The sequence below is a fragment of the Henckelia pumila genome, chromosome 4 (genome assembly GCF_033568475.1).
Source record: "Henckelia pumila isolate YLH828 chromosome 4, ASM3356847v2, whole genome shotgun sequence".
Taxonomy (NCBI): Eukaryota; Viridiplantae; Streptophyta; class Magnoliopsida; order Lamiales; family Gesneriaceae; genus Henckelia; species Henckelia pumila.
Genome location: NC_133123.1, coordinates 229,274,495 through 229,295,204, shown reverse-complemented (window position 1 = coordinate 229,295,204; position 20,710 = coordinate 229,274,495). Strand labels below are relative to the sequence as shown.

The 20,710-nt window shown below is 35.0% G+C and overlaps 1 protein-coding gene across 1 annotated transcript; it reads right to left on the bottom strand.

The window, feature by feature from the left end:
* Positions 1-214: 214 nt before the first annotated feature.
* LOC140864691 (3-phosphoinositide-dependent protein kinase 2-like) lies at positions 215-9,899 on the bottom strand. The gene is made up of 11 exons (XM_073268989.1): positions 9,460-9,899; positions 7,952-8,132; positions 7,807-7,859; positions 6,908-7,009; positions 6,732-6,840; positions 6,563-6,641; positions 6,269-6,434; positions 2,579-2,713; positions 2,283-2,443; positions 1,864-2,086; positions 215-579 (listed from the first exon to the last, which is right to left on the bottom strand). The coding sequence occupies exons 1-11, from the start codon at positions 9,655-9,657 to the stop codon at positions 496-498; spliced, it is 1,491 nt and encodes a 496-aa protein (XP_073125090.1). The 5' UTR covers positions 9,658-9,899; the 3' UTR covers positions 215-495.
* Between the last annotated feature and the right edge of the window lie 10,811 nt (positions 9,900-20,710).

Below are 20,710 nucleotides of genomic sequence, written 5' to 3'. Positions count from 1 at the left end.
GAGGAGTTGGACAAAACTTCAAATACAAGTTTGTCCCTATCATGAATTGGCTTGATTTCCTAGCAAGGTTTAGAACATTGGTTTGCAAGATCTTCGGGAAGCACAAATCAGCCAACGACGAAAAACAGGCAAAAATTTTGAACCAGGCAGACCAACACATTTCTAGTGTTTGCATGAAGGGTCAATAATCAGAATGTGGAGACATAAAAGTTTACGACTTTTTGGTGTATTGAATGACCCACTATTTCATTTCTAACAAGTCTAATCAAAACAATAAACTACAGATGACAAAGAAATTTAGTCACTGATAAATCAATACAATCACTTGCTGGACAAATTAAACATAACAATTAATTAATAAATAAATCAATTGATTTGATTCGGCATGTAAATAAAACTGATTTCTATAACTTGGATGACTCGACATGAGCTTTAATTTCCATCAGATGGTGGAATTACGGTGTGTGTCTCTGCATCCGAGGAATGAATGAATATTCATCGATTCTGAAGGGCCTCGATTGCCTTTTTCCACTGCAAGGCTCTTTGTTTGGCATCCTCAAATGTAATAACTTTTTTCGGCTGTATCAAGACAAGTTTTACTTATAAAACATAAGATTTAAAAACAATAAATAAAAACATCTACAACTGAACACTATATGTTGCTAAAAGTATAATGAATGCTTCATGCCCCAGGTCAAGGAATTTAGTCACTATCCATGTTTTTAAACAAGGAGTGATAGTGAGATCAAGAGGTCTCAGGTTCAATTTCCGCTGACTGCGGGTCAGTTAATGCTCAAGTCCCGTCGATTGTGCGGGCAATTTCCTTCTTTAGTATTACAATTTGATGTAATTTGATATCCGATGTACTTGTACTCAAAAAAAAAAAAAAAACAAGTAGTGACAGTGATAGTGATAGTGATAGGTAAGAACATTTCAGTCAGCACCAAAGAATACTCAAAGGCAGGCATAAATTTTAGCACGATTTGGAGTGGTTACTACCAATTTTATTAATCAACTCAACCACAATGTTCAAAATAGCCTCACTCAAGCCTCAAGGGTATGTTCAAGTTAGTAGAGCTTGTCCAGTGTCTGATGTTCGATTTTTCTTACCAATATTTTCTTGGATTAGTCTGTTGCACAAGACTTGTCTAGTGTAGTTTAACTAATTATAGGCTATTGGATTAGTCCGGAGCTTATCCAGTGCGCACCGAAAGGTACGGCTCCAGGTTTCCACGTCATTAAAACAAAATTTAGCCTCACTCAAATTTCATTTATATGTCATTTCAAATCCAAAAACTCAGGATTCAAGCAACTAAACTTCACTGCTTTATGAAATGTTAAACTCTCTATATTAATACATTTCTATACTTTGTAAATTACCATCCCAAGTTCAGTTTTATGAATTCGGTTTTATTTTCCTAGTATAAGGTACCTTTCTGTGAATCAATATTTCCGTGTGATTTATAAATTTCTTTCTTTTTTTTTATCAATTATACTTCAAATGATTTTTTTCCTTTTTAATGTTGTTAAGGTCCTATTCTATATTCTTGACATTAAAGTTTCTATCAAAAAACAGCTAGAAATTTTAACCTGCCCAACAATGCCTCTCCACTACATGTCCGACCACTAAAACCCGGTGGTGAGTTTTAGTGGTGTGAAAAATCATAAACAAAAACAATTAAAACACACCACCGGGTGGGGGTTTTAGTAATCGGGGATGAAGTTGACAGGAATTTGTTGGGCAGCTTAAAACTTGTACATATATTGTAACTTAAATTTCATTGATAAATATTGGCTTGTTTGAAAAAAATATATTATACATGAAGTGAAATAACACGTTAGATGAGATCAAGCATGACTTACAGTGCATATCTTGAAATTAGATGGGCTTGTAATCTGAATGCTGAGATCGTTGGGACTGTCGGACCATATTATATTTCCTTTAACCACCAATTTTGTAGGGTCTACATAAATTAACTTGGGCTTATTTGTGAGAATAAGCTGGACTTTCTTGTTTGTCAGTTTCTGCAATTTCTTGACCATGGAGATCATAAGAACAGATTCTCCCGGCTCCAAGAATTGTTGCCTGTTCAGAATAAAGGTAAAGAAACAGAGATAACCTAGGATGCCAGTAGAAAGTTAAAATGATGACGAAAAACTTTTGTGAGATGAAAATTTCTCAATCCTTAATTATATCAACATTCATCCATCTCATGTTCCTCTCAGAAAGCACAAACAAAAATTAAAAGAAAGAAAACAAAGAATAGACTATAGTCAATTACCATTTCGAATCAAATGAATCAATTGAAGCAAGCCTAGTTATGCTACCGGCTTCAGAAACTGATGCGGTGCCAATGTTAACATCATTTATTTTGGCTGAACCATCTCCAACATGTGATGGATTCCATGAGGAATCTGGGTCTTCACCTCCACTAGTCGGACCCTGCAATAAATGACATGAAGACATTAAATTAGACTTTCTTCACATTGGCTTGAAGATGTGAATATTTATCATATTTTTTGCATTTCCTACTTTGACTAAAAAATTCAAGGAAAAAATAGAAGAAAAATTTCCTACTCTTGGCTCCAAAGCAAGTCCAGGAGGAATTCCTGTCCTCAAATTCTTCCAATCGATCCCTTTGAAAAAAGGATGCTTTTTCAGTGAAGTATAACCATTGGGTCCTGCACCAGGTCGCTTACTGGGATCTATGTCCTATATAAGACCATATAGAAGAGGCAAAATTAGGCCAATGGTTTATGCATCTGTTAAGCGAAATTTAATATTACAGCTAAAACTCAAACTACTGATTCTAGATTAAAACATCGAGAACCACGATCCAAATTGGAAACAGTAAACCGTACACCCACAAGAAACTCATAAACTTGTAGAAAAGAAAGAAAGAATAAAGTTGTTGAAAAAGGAAAGAAATATTGTATTTAGTGTCAGAATATTTGACTGATATTATTCCTTATGATTTGTCTATTAATTAAGGTTAGATTGTGAATGGAATATAGGAATAGGTTTTGTACATATCAGTGTTCTAAATGGCGGTCGAGGCGGCCGCCTAGGCGGTGCCTAGGCGGTAGGCGGCCCTCGACCGCCCCGCCTTGGCATTAGGCGGCCTCTTCAGGCGGCCCCAAGCTGTCCGGCGGGCAGCAAGGCGGGCGAGGCGGCAGTGGTGGGCGCTCGGGCGGGTGAGGCGGCCAAGGCGGTCAACAAATTTTAAATTTCAGTCAAAGTAACACCTTAGCTACTTGAAAATACTACCCACTTTCTTTTGTTTTCCACTTTTGCTTCAAGTATTCTCACCATCAATCACTAGGCCCGCCGCGGCCGCCGCCAGCAAGCCTTTAGGTTAGGTTTTGTATATTTAACATACTTTTACATAATTTAAGCCAAAATCTAATGATATTGTTTGAAATTATTGGGCATTAGTATAATAAAGATGACTAATATATGTGATTACATATAAAAAAATGCTAAAAAAATTCAACCGCCGAGGCGATAGGCGGTCACGGACCGCCCTGCCCCGCCACCGCCTCCAGCCATTTACAACACTGGTACATATAGTGTAGGTTGTACTGTGAGTAATTATTAAGAAAAGTATATCTTTACCACTCATATGGTTGTCCTTATTGGGTCAATTTTTTTAAAAAAAAGGGTATAATTCATCATAGTTCTTGCACTCAAACCCCACAACAAAATGGAGTAGCAGAAAGGAAGAATGAACACCTTCTAGAAGTAGCAAGGTCACTCATGTTTACCACTAATGTACCGAAATACTTAACTTATGGGGAAGCTATTCTCACGGGTGCATATTTAATTAATAGAATGCCCTCTAGAGTGCTGAACTTTGCATCACCCTTGACAGTTTTCAAATATCATTTTCTTATGTCTCACTTATATTCTGATTTACCTCTGAAAGTGTTTGGTTGTGTGGCATTTGCTCATACGCATCATCATACTCGTGATAAACTAGACCCTCGTGCTGTAAAAACATTTTTGTGTCTAGGATGTCATATTCTTTGAATCTCAAAATTTTCTTCAGGAGAAGAGCAAGTTGGAAGGCTCGATATCAGATTTAGATTCAGAGAATGTGAACAGAACTGAATTTTTAGTTATAGATACACCTCATGTAGTGTCAGAGCAGAATCTTGATACTAACACACGAGGTGATGATGATAAGTTGTTGGGCAAGTTTACAAGAGGACAAGACGACCTCCAAAGTAAGCAAGACTCCACAACTCCACACGACCAAGTGTCTGAACCAAGGACAGAACCTGAAGTCTCGACTCATTTGAACCCAAATCCAGGTAATGTACCAAATCCACATCTAACGTACTAGACTCCTCTATGTCATTATAACTATTCTGTTGCACTTAGGAAAGGTGTTAGAACTTCTACTCAACATCCAATCTCAAATCACGTCTTACAAAAATTTTATATTTACCCTATTCGAGTTTTCTTTCTCAATTACAAAGTGTGGATGTTCCTAAGACTATACAAAAAACTCTAAGTGTTCCAGAATGGAGGAAAGCTGTCCTTGAGAAGATGAATGCACAGAAGAAAAGTTGAACATGGGAAATAATGCACCTGTCTGATGGAAAACGAACAGTTGGATGCAAATGGGTATTTACTGTGAAACTTAATTCAGATGGATCGTTGAAACGTTATAAAGCAAGACTTGTCGTTAAGGATTTTACGCATACATATGGGATTGACTACTAAGAGACCTTTGCAACGGTCGCTAAAATACTGTCAGAATATTGTTGTCCTTGGGAGCAAACCTTGATTGGCCCCTGTATCATATGTATGTAAAAAATGTCTTCCTGAACGGAGAATTGGAGGAAGAGGTGTTCATGAATGCTCCACCAGGCTTTGAAAAACAATGTGGTGGAAAAATATGCAAATTGAAGAAGTCTTTGTATGGATTGAAACAGTCACCACGGGCTTGGTTCGAGAAATTCTCGAAATCAGCAAAGAAGCAAGGCTATATTAAAGGGCAATCCGACCACACAATGTTTGTAAAGCATACGAAAGAAGGCAAGATGGCAATCTTAATCGTATATGTCGATGACATAATTCTCATGGGAGATGATAAAGAGGAAATAACCCGTTTAAAAAGGACTCTTGAGATATTTTGTAGGGATGGAAGTTGCATTGTAGGGATGGAAGTTGCAAGATCAAGAAAGGTAATCTATGTATCCCAAAGAAAATAAGTTCTAGACCTACTCGAGGAGACTAGAGTGACTGACGCAGACCAAGTGATGTACCCATGGATCCAAATCAAAAACTAAATGAAGTGTCTAGTGGAACTTCCGTCGATAAAGAAAGATATCATCTTGTAGGCAAACTTATTTATTTCTCTCATACTAACAAGACCTGATATGACTTTTGCTGTTAGTGTGGTTAGTCAATTCATGCACACACGACATGAGAAACACATGGATGTTGTGTACAAGATTTTGAGATATTTAAAAGGTTCTCCAGGGAAAGGTTTATTGTTCAGAAAGAACAATCAGAGATGCATAGAAGCATAAACAGATGCAAATTGGGCATGCTCTATTTCTGATAGGAGGTCGAACCTCAGGGTACTATACTTTTCTATGGAGTAATCTTGTGTCATGGAGAAGTAAAAAACAGAATGTTGTGGCTCGTAGTGGTCAGAAGCTGAACTTAGGGCTATGGAAAATGGAGTATGTGATTTACTATGGCTAAAGCTAGTTCTTGAAAAATTAAAGTTAGACTGGGAAGTGCAAATGATGCTATTCTACGACAACAAGTCAACAATTAGCATCGCAAATAATCCAGTACAACATGATCGTACAAAGCATATAAAAGTTGAATGACACTTCAGCAAAGAAAAGATCGAAAGATGAATAATTTGTATGTCATTTGTCACATCTGATCAACAGATTGCAGATGCCTTAACAAAAAATCATTTCAGACTCAAGTTCGAAGATTTCATCTGCAAGTTAGCCATGATAGATATATTTGCTCCAACTTGAAGGGAAGTGTAGAAAAAGGATAGAAATATTGTATTTAGTGTCAGAATATTTGACTAATATTTATTCCTTATGGCTTGTCTATTAATTAAGGTTAGATTGTGAATGGAATATAGAAACAGGTTTTGTATATATAGTGTAGGGTTTTACTGTGAGTAATTATTCAAAAAAGAATATATTTACCACACATATGGTTGTCCCTGTTGTTCTTGTTTATCTTCAAAAGTAAACTTAACTTATACAAAGTGAACTAAGGGCTTACCAACAACTGATCAATGAGATCTCGAGCTTCTGCTGAAATATAATTTGGAAATCTTATATCTCTAGCAATAATTCTTTGGAAAATGAGCCATTCGCTAGCATCTTTAAAAGGAGAAGTCCCGGAAAGCATTTGGTACAGCGTGCATCCAAGTGCCCAAAGGTCATTCCTGGTTAAATTTGGGTTTTAAGAGATAGATGTCACTTTGAAGCAGAAGACTGTATTTCTCCAATATAAAAGAGTAGTGCTGAGACATAATGAAAAATGGGTAAAAATAATAAATATTAAGTTCATCACCCAAAAGTAGCCGGAGAGGAGTTTAAAACTTCAGGAGGTACATAAGCAGCTGTTCCCACAAATGTACAGGCCTTATCATCTAGGCACATTTATGGATAAAATTCGTTATTTTTAAATATTTTCATACAACTTAATTTCTAGGAAGCATAAAGAATTTGTCTAAGATTACCTGATGCTGCATTTGGAAGGACCGTAATCCGGCTATCTTGCATTGGCTTTACACTACCAAAATCAGCAATCTTTATATGTCCATCTTCAGTGAGTAGCAGGTTCTCCGGCTGTCATTCAAGAAACCATAAGCATATCTAACGTGTCTGAGGAAAAGGTTTCAAAGTCACAAAATACCTTAATATCACGATGTATCAATCCCATACTATGTATGTATTCAAGAGCATCAACAACTTCCGCTGCATAGAAACGAGCCTCCTCCTCGGACAAACGGCCTTTCTGCAAAACAGAATCAACTACATTAACATTGTGCAGAGGTTGGGCAAGTTGGCCAGAGATAATACTTAACTTTGAACAGGCCAGCAAATTAATAAAACACGGAACATTAACTAAGGGTAATAAGAATATTATTCGGGTATTTTTTTGTCGTATGAAATCAAGTTTTGGAATTTCTGCAGCAACTGGAACATAAAGTCGGTTACATCTGACAATCTCTAAGGTCTCAATATTAAGAATAAAAACATCAATGGAGATGTAAGACAAAAAATATTTCAAGTTCCGAATGAACATAAATGGGGTTAACGAGATGCTAGCATAAGGGTAGTAAACTTACACTACATCCAAGGGCCCAATTTTATTTTGGCAATGTGGGATCCATATATTTTTATGGACTCCACATGTTCAAATCAATTTTGAACCCTTGGATTTAGCATTAGAATATTACCTCTATGCTAGCATGAACTCAACACATAAATGGCCAGCAAACCATACATATGTCAACTAATAATGTTGAATGTTCAAGGGTAAGTTAAATGTATAATTATTGTCTCCTGAGTTTCTTCATTATTGCATCAATAAATACGAAAAGACAGTTAAATACCTACACATCTCCATATTCTTGCCTTTGTCATTAACTCTTTCTCACATCTTATATATTCTCATGACCATATATTTACTAGCAGGTCAGTCAAAAAGATCGATTGTAGAATATTATACATGCTAATTTTTTTATTAAAATTCGGAAAATAATTTGATTTCAAAACACCACAAGCTCATGAGTTTGAAATTTTACTTACCCTCATTATCTGATCAAAAAGCTCTCCACCTTCACATGATTCGAGTGCCATGTCTTCAGAATAGAATTGAGTATGTGATATTAAATTACTCACTGACCAAGATCAATGATATTGATCAAAGAAAATAACACAAAATAATACTCACAGAGAGAGAATGTGTCTTGAAACGTAAAAAACAAACGCACTACACCAGGATGATCTAACTGATCTAATACAATGCGCTCCAATTTTACATAGGCTGTTTTATTTTCTTTAGTAATGAACTTTTTGTCCATGATTTTCATGGCATAAACATTTCCAGTGTCTTTCTTCTTCGCTCTGACAACCTGTTGTAAAACAGATCAAATGAATAAGCAGAAGCATTGATAGCCTTGATTACATACAAAATATAAGTCTTAACATCATCAGTATGAATAATTTGTTGATACAACACGTTGATTCCACATCATAATATTAAGAAATTTTTACGAACAAAGTTAAGTACTAGGCCAAAATAATGAAGGCAGGCAAAATTGTTAGGAACTTTCTAGAAGAATCTAAGCTAGATTACATGGGAGAACTTTTGCTTTTACGTATAAAAAAAAAATTTTAAAAAATTCCTTGTACATGGAATACAAAAGTAATGACAAGAGCCTCATGCAAAAGGTAAAAATTTGTTGTAGAACATCATGACTAAATATATTGAATCATTATAATTCACAAACCCTCTTTACCAGCACCTAAGTTTCAATGCTATCTTAATATCTATCAATCGTAAACAAGAATCGCTGAAAGTTAGCATGTCCAAAGCTTCTAATGAAATATCCTATAGCTCCAGAGGTAAAAACAAACCATGCCGGTGGAAAAGATTCATTCATTATCCATGGACATGGGCTCAAGTTTCAGTTGATACTTTCAAAGACTGATTCTTAAAACGAACTCACCACTCAACTCATGCTTTGTTCGACAATTTTACTACACCTTAGAGATCTGCCTCACCACCAATTCATACAACTGACTGTTTGGTTTATTTGTTAATCTAACTTCAAATCCTAGATGTTCAAATTCCAAAGTTATCAGTCAGTAGTGAAATTTTAATTTTTAAAAAATTCCGCCAACATCCCCTGCTCCGCACAAATAAAAAGAAAAAAGTACAGCAAAAACGAGAATACACACATATCTTGCACAGTTACACGGTTATATAAAGAGACATACATATTCAGTACTTGCATGATCAGTCAAGTTCCTCAACAGTAAATGCACAAAAAAATATCCTAGAAATGATAGAATCTTGAAGCTAGGTTTTGCCTTTAGATTAGGAAGTTGCTCTAAACTGTATCGAGTCATAAACATGGTACTGAGAACCAAATAGGAAATAGAAGTTTGCAAAGTGGAAAAACATGTTTATATGAGAAGGCTCACACCCCTAATTTGAATGTCAAGGATATAAACATGGATCCTCTTCTTCTGAGCCAAAATTCACAAATGGAAAAGAAAACTACGAAATTTAAATCAATTTCATGTTTCTTTCATTTCGAATGATAATACAAATTGGGGGCATTTTAAACCACGGACAGAGGAGGAAAACAAGAGACATTCAGTTAAATTTATCCGACAAAATAATATATATAAGAGAAATAAGGAGATTCGGAAATCAAACGAAAAAGATTGGACCTTGGAATAAGAACCAACACCATAAATCTTGCCCAATTCAAAATCTTGGATGCTAAAATTCTCCTGCGGCGCTCTAAAGGCAAAGCTCTTAGATCTCTGAGGATTATTATTGTTGTTGTTGTTAGAAGACGAACTGCTGCTATTCTGAATCCTTATCTTCGAATCGAATTCCTTCTCCATTTTATTCATTGCCAACATTATTTAATTTTGCCAGAAAATCTGAAAATCCCACCAACACCACCACACCCTACATGCAAAATAATGTATGGGTTTCAGCTTTATCAAGAAAAATGGTCACAGCTCCCAATGACCGTTAAAACATTCAGATCATATTCTCTTTAAATATTATTCCTTCCCTTTCTCTTTGGACATCTATCTATCTCATAAAGCTACCACCCATTTCCTTTCAAAGAGACCCAGAAAAAAAAAAAAAAAAAAGCTGATGATTCTTCTTTCATTTCATTTCTTTCACGAGCTTATTAATTTATTTCTGTATGCATTTTGTTTCTTAAATTAAATAATGATAATATGAAATTTTAATAACCATCAAGAGACAAGGGAATTAGGAATTATATTGAGAGTTTATTCACTCAAAAATAAAAGGGCAAATTGGCAATAAATTCCCAATTCAAACATCAAATTTTGCGTTTAGTCCCTAATGCATAAAGTTTTATTCTGCACTTTCTCATACACCAAAATCTTTATGTTAACTCCCCATTTCACACTTTATCTCATTTTCCCATTAAATTTTATTTAATTTTATTTTCTACTTTTTTTCATCTTCACGTGAAGAAGCTCTGGCTCTCCCCCAATTTAATCTCTTCTCTCCTCCGATTTCTATCCCAGAAAGATCAATCCCCAGTTCTCATTCTCACGTGAAGCCTAGCTACTCTTCTCCCCCAATTTCATCGCTTCTCTCCTTCGATTTCTATCCGTCATTCCATATCCACCGATTTCCATCTATTCCCATTCGTTAACGTTTTTCTCCTGTTTTATTTTTTCCCCTTGTTTAACCTGAAGTCTGGAAAACGTGGTTTATAACGACGTCTGCATCCACCAAGAAATCCACTGGCACCAAAAGGGAGTCGGAAGAAATTTGTTATTAGGTAAAAACACACACAAATCTTACCTTTATTTTCCTTCATGAAGCCAATTTTGTTTTCCTTTTTTCTCTTCTTCTGACTGTTATTATTGCTTCAATTTTTAATGGTTTCTTGTGTTAGTGTTATTTTAGTTATACTATAGTGTAATTCTAGTTTTATTTTAGTTATAATATAGTGTTATTGTAGTGTTAATTTTGTTATACTATAGTGTAAACCTAGTGTAATTTTAGATATACTATAGTGTAATTCTAGTGTTATTTTAGTTATAATATAGTGTTATTGTAGTGTAAATTTTGTTATACTATAGTTTAAACCTAGTGTAATTTTAGTTATACTATTGTGTAGTGCTAGTGTTATTTTAGTTACACTATAGTGTTATTGTAGTGTAAATTTAGTTATACTATAGTGTAATCCTAGTGTAATTTTAGTTATATTATAGTGTAAAGCTAGTGTAATTTTATTTATACTATAATGTTATTGTAGTGTAAATTTAGTTATACTATAGTGTAAAACTAGTGTAATTTTAGTTATACTATAGTGTTATTGTAGTGTAAATTTAGTTATACTATAGTGTAATCCTAGTGTAATTTTAGTTATATTATAGTGTAATGCTAGTGTAATTTTAGTTATACTATAATGTTATTGTAGTGTAAATTTAGTTATACTATAGTGTAAACCTAGTGTAATTTTAGTTATACTATAGTGTAATGCTAGTGTTATTTGAGTTATACTATAGTGTTATTGTAGCGTAAATTTAGTTATACTATAGTGTAATCCTATTGTAATTTTAGTTATACTATAGTGTAATTTTAGTTATACTATAGTGTTATTGTAGTGTTAATTTAGTTATACTATAGTGTAATCCTAGTGTAATTTTAGTTATACTATAGTGTAATTCTAGTGTTATTTTAGTTATACTATAGTGTTATTGTAGTGTAAATTTAGTTACACTATAGTGTAAACCTAGTGTAATTTTAGTTATACTATAGTGTTATTGTAGTGTAAATTTTGTTATACTATAGTTTAAACCTAGTGTAATTTTAGTTATACTATAGTGTAATGCTAGTGTTATTTTAGTTATACTATAGTGTTATTGTATTGTAAATTTAGTTATACTATAGTGTAATCCTAGTGTAATTTTAGTTATACTATAGTGTAAATCTAGTTTTATTTTAGTTATACTATAGTGTTATTGTAGTGTTAATTTAGTTATACTATAGTGTAAACCTAGTGTAATTTTAGATATACTATAGTGTAATTCTATTGTTATTTTAGTTATACTATATTGTTATTGTAGTGTAAATTTTTTTATACTATAGTTTAAATCTAGTGTAATTTTAGTTATACTATTGTGTAGTGCTAGTGTTATTTTAGTTACACTATAGTGTTATTATAGTGTAAATTTAGTTATACTATAGTGTAATCCTAGTGTAATTTTAGTTATATTATAGTGTAAAGCTAGTGTAATTTTATTTATACTATAATGTTATTGTAGTGTAAATTTAGTTATACTATAGTGTAAATCTAGTGTAATTTTAGTTATACTATAGTGTTATTTTAGTGTAAATTTAGTTATACTATAGTGTAATCCTAATGTAATTTTAATTATATTATAGTGTAATGCTAGTGTAATTTTAGTTATACTATAATGTTATTTTAGAGTAAATTTAGTTATACTATAGTGTAAACCTAGTGTAATTTTAGTTATACTATAGTGTAATGCTAGTGTTATTTGAGTTATACTATAGTGTTATTGTAGTGTAAATTTAGTTATATTATAGTGTAATGCTAGTGTAATTTTAGTTATACTATAATGTAATTCTAGTTTTATTTTAGTTATACTATAGTGTTATTGTAGTGTTAATTTAGTTATACTATAGTGTAATCCTAGTGTAATTTTAGTTATACTATAGTGTAATTCTAGTGTTATTTTAGTTATACTATAGTGTTATTGTAGTCTAAATTTAGTTTTACTATAGGGTAAACCTAGTGTAATTTTAGTTATACTATAGTGTAATGCTAGTGTTATTTTAGTTATACTATAATGTTATTGTAGTGTAAATTTAGTTATACTATAGTATAATCGTAGTGTAATTTTAGTTATACTATAGTGTAATGCTAGTGTTATTTTAGTTATACTATAGTGTTATTGTAGTGTAAATTTAGTTATACTATAGTGTAAACCTAGTATAATTTTTATTATACTATAGTGTAATGCTAGTGTTATTTTAGTTATACTATAGTGTTATTGTAGTTTAAATTTAGTTATACTATAGTGTAAACCTTGTGTAATTTTAGTTATACTATAGTGTAATGCTAGTGTTATTTTAGTTATATTATAGTGTTATTGTAGTGTAAATTTTGTTATACTATAGTGTAAACCTAGTGTAATTTTAGTTATACTTTAGTGTAATTCTAGTGTTATTTTAGTTATACTATAGTGTTATTTAGTGTAAATTTAGTTATACTATAGTATAAACCTAGTGTAATTTTAGTTATTGTGACGACCCGGTTCTTAATCTCTCAAATCACAAAATTCATCCAAGATCATGAATTAAATATAACAATCAACAAGCATTCGTAGCTGCAACAACATATACATTAACATCTCAATACCAAAGTAACACATCTAGTTCCAATGTGATTACAAGATCAAGTATAATTCCATATTCAAGTAGTAAACATTCTAGACATAAACTCAAGTCTATCAAGTGTACAATTTCAACTCTAACATAGGATCAACTTCTAATGTAAAGTAGACAAGATTCAAGTCTACTAACTATACAACATAGCTCTTGATCTTATCAAACAAGTGACAGCAACTCAACATCTATACCGGATCATCACGCTAATCCCTCATTCTCTGTTCCTCAAGCTCGCTTCTGCCCTGTTCCACTTCCGCCTATTGCCATGACACATACAACACAACAATAGCCGTATAACTCCGGTGAGAAACATATTTCCCAGTAAAAGCAACTAACATGCAAATCATGTCATATATATCAAACTCAATATATAATAAAAGACAATGCATGTTTTAAAATAGGCTTCTCTTAAAGAATCTCTCATTTCGTCGGTTGGGATCCCGAGAAAAAGATATCGTAACTAAACCACCGACTCTCCCGATCGAGGTGGGGTTACTTATCTTACTTCCCTAGACTTTGAAGCCATTATATATATAAATCAGACGCTAGGCTAACTCAACCACCTAGGCCATACATATATAATCCCTCAAATCATCTAATCGAATGTTTCCGTTCATTTCAAAATCAAGAATAAGTCTCACAAGATGAATGCAACATATATCATCATAATAACATTCATTAACATCATAGACTCATGTAATAATTCACCTAAGAGCAAGTAATCAAATAAGTATGTGATTTAGGGAACTCGATACAAAGCATCTCGAGTTTTAATCCCATTCAAGTAGTAATCCACTTGTACCTTTCAAATGTGAGGTTTCAAGATAACTTCAAGCTATCCAAATCTGTACAAAGAACCACACCATCTTGCATTAAAATTCTGCTCAAAACCAACCAAATTGCATTGTAGAATTACTTCAACCTTACTTCCAATCTCTATCAATTCGAAGGTGACTTTCTCGAGCTCGATTGCATTTAAACCAAATCTGAAATGAAGTTTAAATAAGCCCAAAATATTCAGCTAATAAACCATGGAAACACATCTCAATACAACCAAGAAAAACAGCTTCAAATCATAAATTCGACGGCGTAACGGTATAAACTCGGCAACCCGAAACTCAACTACAACAATTCTAACAATCATTCACATCCTATATCAGCTGAATATCAATCAAAACCAGCATAACATACTATAGGGATTTCGAAATAATTGCTGAAAATTCATAAGAAACCGATACGACATCCGTTCCTCAACCCGACTTCAATATAACACAACATAGAAGTTCAACAACATCAATTCATAATCACATCTGATCTCTGCCATTTTTGAATTCTTAAACCATGATGAAAGATACAAAAACTTACATCAAATCTAAGGTCTCACTGCAAGGATTCCAGAACACTTTTCGGAATTGAATTCGGATAACCGAATCAAAAGATATGGCAATTTGAAAATCAAAATTGCAAAGAAAAGGAGAGAGCTCGACTTGCTCTGTTCAATTCCTCTCAAATGTCTAATGAAATGTTGTATCAAACACGTGAATACCTTTTAGAATAACAAGTGTCCCACTAACATAAGAATTTTGCACTTTGGCCCCTCAAGTCTTCACTAATTGCAATTTAATCCTCAATTTATCATTCCATTCAATTTCAATCCTAATTAATTTAAGAATATTAGAATTTAAATCAAAACTCCAAATATTCCCAAATTAAATATTCTCAGATTAAAATTAAATAATTCCGGGCGTTACAATTCTACTCCACTAAGACACGATTTCGTCCTCGAAATCTCAAGTACTATCAGCACATAATATCAACCGAATAACAGAAAGACTAAAGAAGATACTCACATCAGTGAAACATCTCTGGAAATTGTTGTCTCATGTCTGATTTCGTCTCCCAGGTTGCTTCTTCAATACCATGACGACTCCACTAAACTTTCACAAGCGGAATAGTCTTCGTTCGAAGTTGCTTCTCTTTACGATCAAGAATCTGAATTGTCTTTTCAAAATAACTCAAGGTTTCATCGAGTTCAGCCTCATCAGATTGAAGCACATGAGATTCATCAACAAGATATTTTCGAAGCATCGATACATGAAAAATATCATGTATTCCAGATAAGGATGGAGGAAGAACTAATCGATAGGCAAGATTGCGTATTTTCTCAAGAACTTCATACGGACCAATATAGCATGGAGATAACTTCCCTCGTTTGCCAAATCGTACGGTGCCCCTAAACGAAGAAATCTTCAGAAACACCCTATCCCCCTGTTCAAAAGATAAAGGTCGACGTCGAACATTGGCATACTTCGCTTGTCTGTCCTGAGCTGTCTTCATTCTTCTCTGAATAACCTTCACTTGTTCAGTCATATCTCGAATCATGTCAGGTCCAATATCAGGTACCTCAGAAATATCATCCCAGTAAAGAGCAGATCGACACCTTTTTCCATACAAAGCTTCAAACGGAGCCATTTCAATACTCGATTGATAGCTATTGTTGTACGAGAATTCACAAAGTGGCAGTGAATCTTGCCAACTAGTGCCAAAATCAAGCACTACAGCTCTCAACATGTCCTCCAAGGTCTGAATGGTACGCTCAGACTGTCCATCTATCTGTGGATGATAGGCTGTGCTCAAGTGTAACTGAGTACCTAAAGCATTCTATAAGCTGTGCCAGAAGTGTGATGTAAATCGAGGATCACGATCTGATACAATAGACTTCGGCACTCCATGCAATCTAAAAACTTCTCGGACATAAATCTCTGCCATCTGGTCGTGTCTATATGTCATTCGATAAGGAATAAAACACGCTGATTTTGTCAATCTGTCAATAATCACCCAGATTGCATCACAACCTCGAGAAGATCGAGGTAACTTTGTCACAAAGTCCATAGAAATATGATCTCATTTCCATTCAGGCACTGATAAACTCTGTAACAAACCAGGCGGTTTCTTTCTTTCAGCCTTCACCTGTTGGCAATTAAGACACCAAGACACAAAATCAGTGATACCTGATTTCATTTGTTTCCACCAATATTGAGCCTTGAGATCATTGTACATCTTCCTACCACCAGGATGAATGCTGTAACGACTACAATGTGCCTCTTTCGGTAGTTGTTGTCGCACATCAGAAATATCAGGCACTACAAAGCGATTGTGTACATATAAAAGATCATCTCGAACCTGGTATTCAGATACATGCCCTGATCGGACTTTCTCAATCGAATTCTGCACATTCTGATCAAGTTTCTGCGCTTCTTTAATTCGTAACAATAGCGCTGGTTCAACTTGAATTTGATACAGTCGAAGAGGCTGACAATTCATATCAAATACTAATCCAGAAAAAAAACATTCTTCAATCAAATTTGATACACCAATCGTCGATAGAGATAAAGAACATACCTTTCGACTCAGTGCATCAGCAGCTGCATTCGATTTCCCCGGATATTATTTAATCTCACAATCAAAATCTTTAAGCAAATCAAGCCATCTACATTGTCTCATATTCAGTTCTGACTGTGAAAAAAAATATTTCAGACTCTTGTGATTAGAATAAATCTCAAACTGTTCCCCGTACAGATAATGTCGCCAAATCTTCAAAGAAAATACAATGGCGGCCAATTCAAGATCATGAATCGGATATCTGGTCTCATGAGGCTTCAACTGTCTCGAGGCATAAGCAATCACATGCCCTCGTTGCATCAATACACATCCCAAGCCTCTATGAGATGCATCACAATACACAGTGAAACCACCAGTACCAGAAGGAATCGTCAAGACTGGTGCACTGGTCAATCGTTTCTTCAACTCAAGAAAACTGTATTCACAAGCTTCAGACCAGATAAATGGTGCATTCTTCTGAGTTAACTGAGTAATTGGCTTCGCAATACAAGAAAAATCTTTAATGAATCAACGATAATACCCAGCCAAACCCATGAAACTATGTATCTCAGGAACAGATGTGGGTCTAGACCAATTGATCACTGCCTCGACTTTGCTTGGATCAACAGATATACCATCTCCAGATATGATATGCCCAAGAAAAACAACCTGTTTTAGCCAAAACTCACACTTTGACAGTTTAGCATACATTTTCTCGGCTCTAAAGGTCTTTAACACAGTTCTCAAATGCTCTGAATGATCAATCAGATTCTTCGAATATATCAAAATATCATCAATAAAAATTATCACGAAGTCATCAAGATATTTCTGAAAAATACGGTTCATCAAAGCCATAAACACAGCTGGAGCATTTGTCAGACCAAACGGTATAACTATAAACTCATAGTGGTCATACCTGGTTCTGAAAGAAGTTTTTGGAATATCAGAATATCTAACTCTCAGCTGATGGTATCCAGATCTCAGATCGATCTTGGAATACACAGAAGAACCCTGCAACTGATCAAATAAATCATCAATACGAGGCAAAGGGTATTTGTTCTTTACCGTTGCCTTGTTCAGTTGCCGATAATCAATACACAATCTCATTGAACCGTCTTTCTTTCTGACAAATATTACTGGAGCTCCCCAAGGAGAAACACTGGGTCGAATGTATCCCTTGGCCAGTAAATCTTCCAACTGATCTTTCAACTCTTTCAATTCTACTGGTGCTATTTGATAAGGTGCTTTAGAAATCGGTGCAGTACCTGGCATCAGTTCTATATTGAAATCAATCTCACGGTACGGAGGTAGTCCCGGAATTTCATCGGGAAAAATATCCGCAAATTCACTAACCACTGGCAAATCAGCCAGGTTCGGGCTAGTTTTCAGAACATCAACTTTATAAACAATAAATCCCTCTGCTCCTTTCTGCAAAAGTCGAGTCATATATAATACTGAAATCAGAGGAATCTTAGCACGAGAACCCTTACCATAGAATTTCCATTCTCCAGCCATCTCGGGTCTAAACCTCACTACTTTCTGAAAATAGTCTACGGTAGCTCTGTACTTGGTTAGCATATCAATTCCGATAATGCAGTCAAAATCAGACAAACCAAAAACAATACAATCTATCTCTATCTCATTACCATCATACTGTAGCAAACAATTTTCACCATCTACATAGATATAAAACCTCTCCCCAAAGGTGAAGAGACAGATACTACAACAGGTAATGATTCAGCAGGCAAAGCATGTAATGACACAAATCGTTCAGAGATAAATCTATGAGATGCACCAGTATCTATCAATACATAGGCAGGATAACCATAAAGAGAACAGTTACCTGCAATAACATCAACTGGTGCTCCCTGCGCCTGTTCCTCTGTCAGTGCAAAGACCTGAGCCTATTGTCTCGAAGGCTGACTACCTGTGTAACGCCCCGTTTTGATCTTAAATGAGTTTATTTGAGTTAATCGGAGATTACAGAGTTCACGAGCTGACTTGATTTTGATTAGGGTCCTTTTTGCAAAATTTGGATTTTTCAGGGACTAAAACGTAATTATTGGATTTTATATATTATCTACACTTAGAATTGAGATTGAAAAGTCTTCATTTCCATCCTTAGCCGGCTCCTCCTCCATTGAAATGCCCCATCACCTTTTCAAGCTTCTAGATTTCAGTCCGAGCTCGATCCGTCCATTAGAAATTATTTCTTAAGGCAGATTATCGATCACTGCAGTGAGAGCTCTGTTATATCGTAAGTTTTTCTACGATCAGATACATTCTAGTTTTTGGATGTTGTTATAATCGTTCTAGATTCGAGTATATTGTTCTCTACAGAGTTCTGATCGTCTAATATCTGTCGGTTTTGAATTTGAGCGACGTTCGGAATTGTTATGATTTTTTGGAAGCCATTTTCGAAAATTGTGATTTGAGATTTGTTGGGATTGCCTTGTTTTGGTTGTCTTAGAATTGTTATGAGGTTATATCGCTATTGAACTGCTGTCTGCATTGTCGGTTTGTTCAGTTATAGCCGTTATGCCGTCGGTTTGAGTTTTGGAGATTTGAACCATTTTTGAAGTTGTTGACCTTGGCTTGTAAGTCGATCATGGTAATTGATCTTTGATTGTATCTGAACAGATTCGTTTGGAGTTGTCAAGTCGTGTGTTAGCAGCATTTGGTCGTCGAGAATTGGACGAAGAACGGTAAAGAGATTACCTTGAACCGTTGCCTTTGTTGTTGGATTGTTTAGTTGTTGATTAAACCTTTTTTTGTAGCTTATCCAGAGTTGGAACTACTGCATTGAAAGGTAAAAGCAGACATCGATAGCGGGATAGCATACTCGGGACAGTTGGTTCTTGAGTTTCCCTTAAAATCACATACTTGCATCTACACTTGTTCTAGCATGAGGAACTTGTGTTTTGTTGTTTTGATTGAGCTTTTGTTATATGGCTATGTTTTATGTTTCTGTTATGCATTCATCTTGAGCCAATCTTGTTTTCAGCGGGCAGAACCGCCCTTTTTGTTTAGACGTTTGGGAACTATGATTGAGTGGCCTAGGTCGTAGTCGTTTCGCCTAGTGCTAGCATACTCATTATAGTTGCTCAAAGTCTAGAGGAGTGAGATACGTGGCACCACCTCGATTGGGTGAGTCGGTGAGTCGTTACGTAATCTCACACTCGGGATCCCAAAAGCACAGCAGAAATCCCTTGTTATCAGATTTGATATCCCGGTTTAAAGACATGCATTTCATTACATCGTTATTGATTTCGTTGTTGTCTTGAAAGCATGTTTATTGTTGTATTATTTGATATGTTGTTTTTACTGGGATTATCATTCTCACCGGTTTATCCGGCTGTTGCTTTGTTTTGTATGTGTACTTGGCAACAGGTGGGGCAGGACCAAGTCAGCGAAGGCCTGGTTAGCAACAAGAGGGAGAGCTAGTAGTGAGACAAGGTTTAGAAGTCGCGTCAGCATGTCTACCTAGTTGTTTTGGAACATGTTTAGATCTCGAACTTCGTTGTTTATGTTGTATTGATTATGCGAGTCTTATGTTGCATGTTATAGACTGGTTCGTAGTTGATCAACGTTAGCATTTCATGTAATAACTGGAGAAGTTATGTTTTTAATGCATGAATTTGAGTTTGATGTATGGAATAACCTTTAGTTTGAGATGCCAAGATTTTCTGCTCTGTTCTGTTTCTGCTGCAAGGGGGGGGGGGGGGCGCCCGAGCTGCAGTTTCTAGTAGCCCGAGCGCACCCCAGTTCGAGTAATCCAGCAGCGCTGGAGTTTAGGGCGCGCTCGAGCGGCAGTTTTTGCCCGCCCGAGCGCACCCCCCTTTAAAAAAAAAAAAATTTCTTTCTCACTTTGGTCTTGGATCTTGTATGCTTAATTGTTGTTTAAGCCGAGATTAGTTGTTTAGAACCGATGTCTGACATTAAGTGGTATCAGAGCGATAAGATTCTTGGTCGAACTAGAGTGAGCGGGTAGATCGAGTCTGCGTGTATTGGCTCCTCGCATGTGTTTGAATTATTTTAACTGTGTACTTAATTCCATGCGAGCATGCTTTGTTATTGAGAATTATTGAATTACATGGTTATGTGATTTAATTTATAAAGAAT

What these genes read in the sequence shown, in the direction of transcription:
- LOC140864691 (XM_073268989.1), bottom strand. Translation starts at nt 9,657, where the DNA reads ATGTTGGCAATGAATAAAATGGAGAAGGAATTCGATTCGAAGATAAGG. An exon ending in TCAAGACACATTCTCTCTCT is followed by an intron (nt 7,860 to 7,951) that starts GTGAGTATTATT and finishes TCTATTCTGAAG; the next exon opens with ACATGGCACTCGAATCATGT. An exon ending in TGATACATCGTGATATTAAG is followed by an intron (nt 6,841 to 6,907) that starts GTATTTTGTGAC and finishes CTTGAATGACAG; the next exon opens with CCGGAGAACCTGCTACTCAC.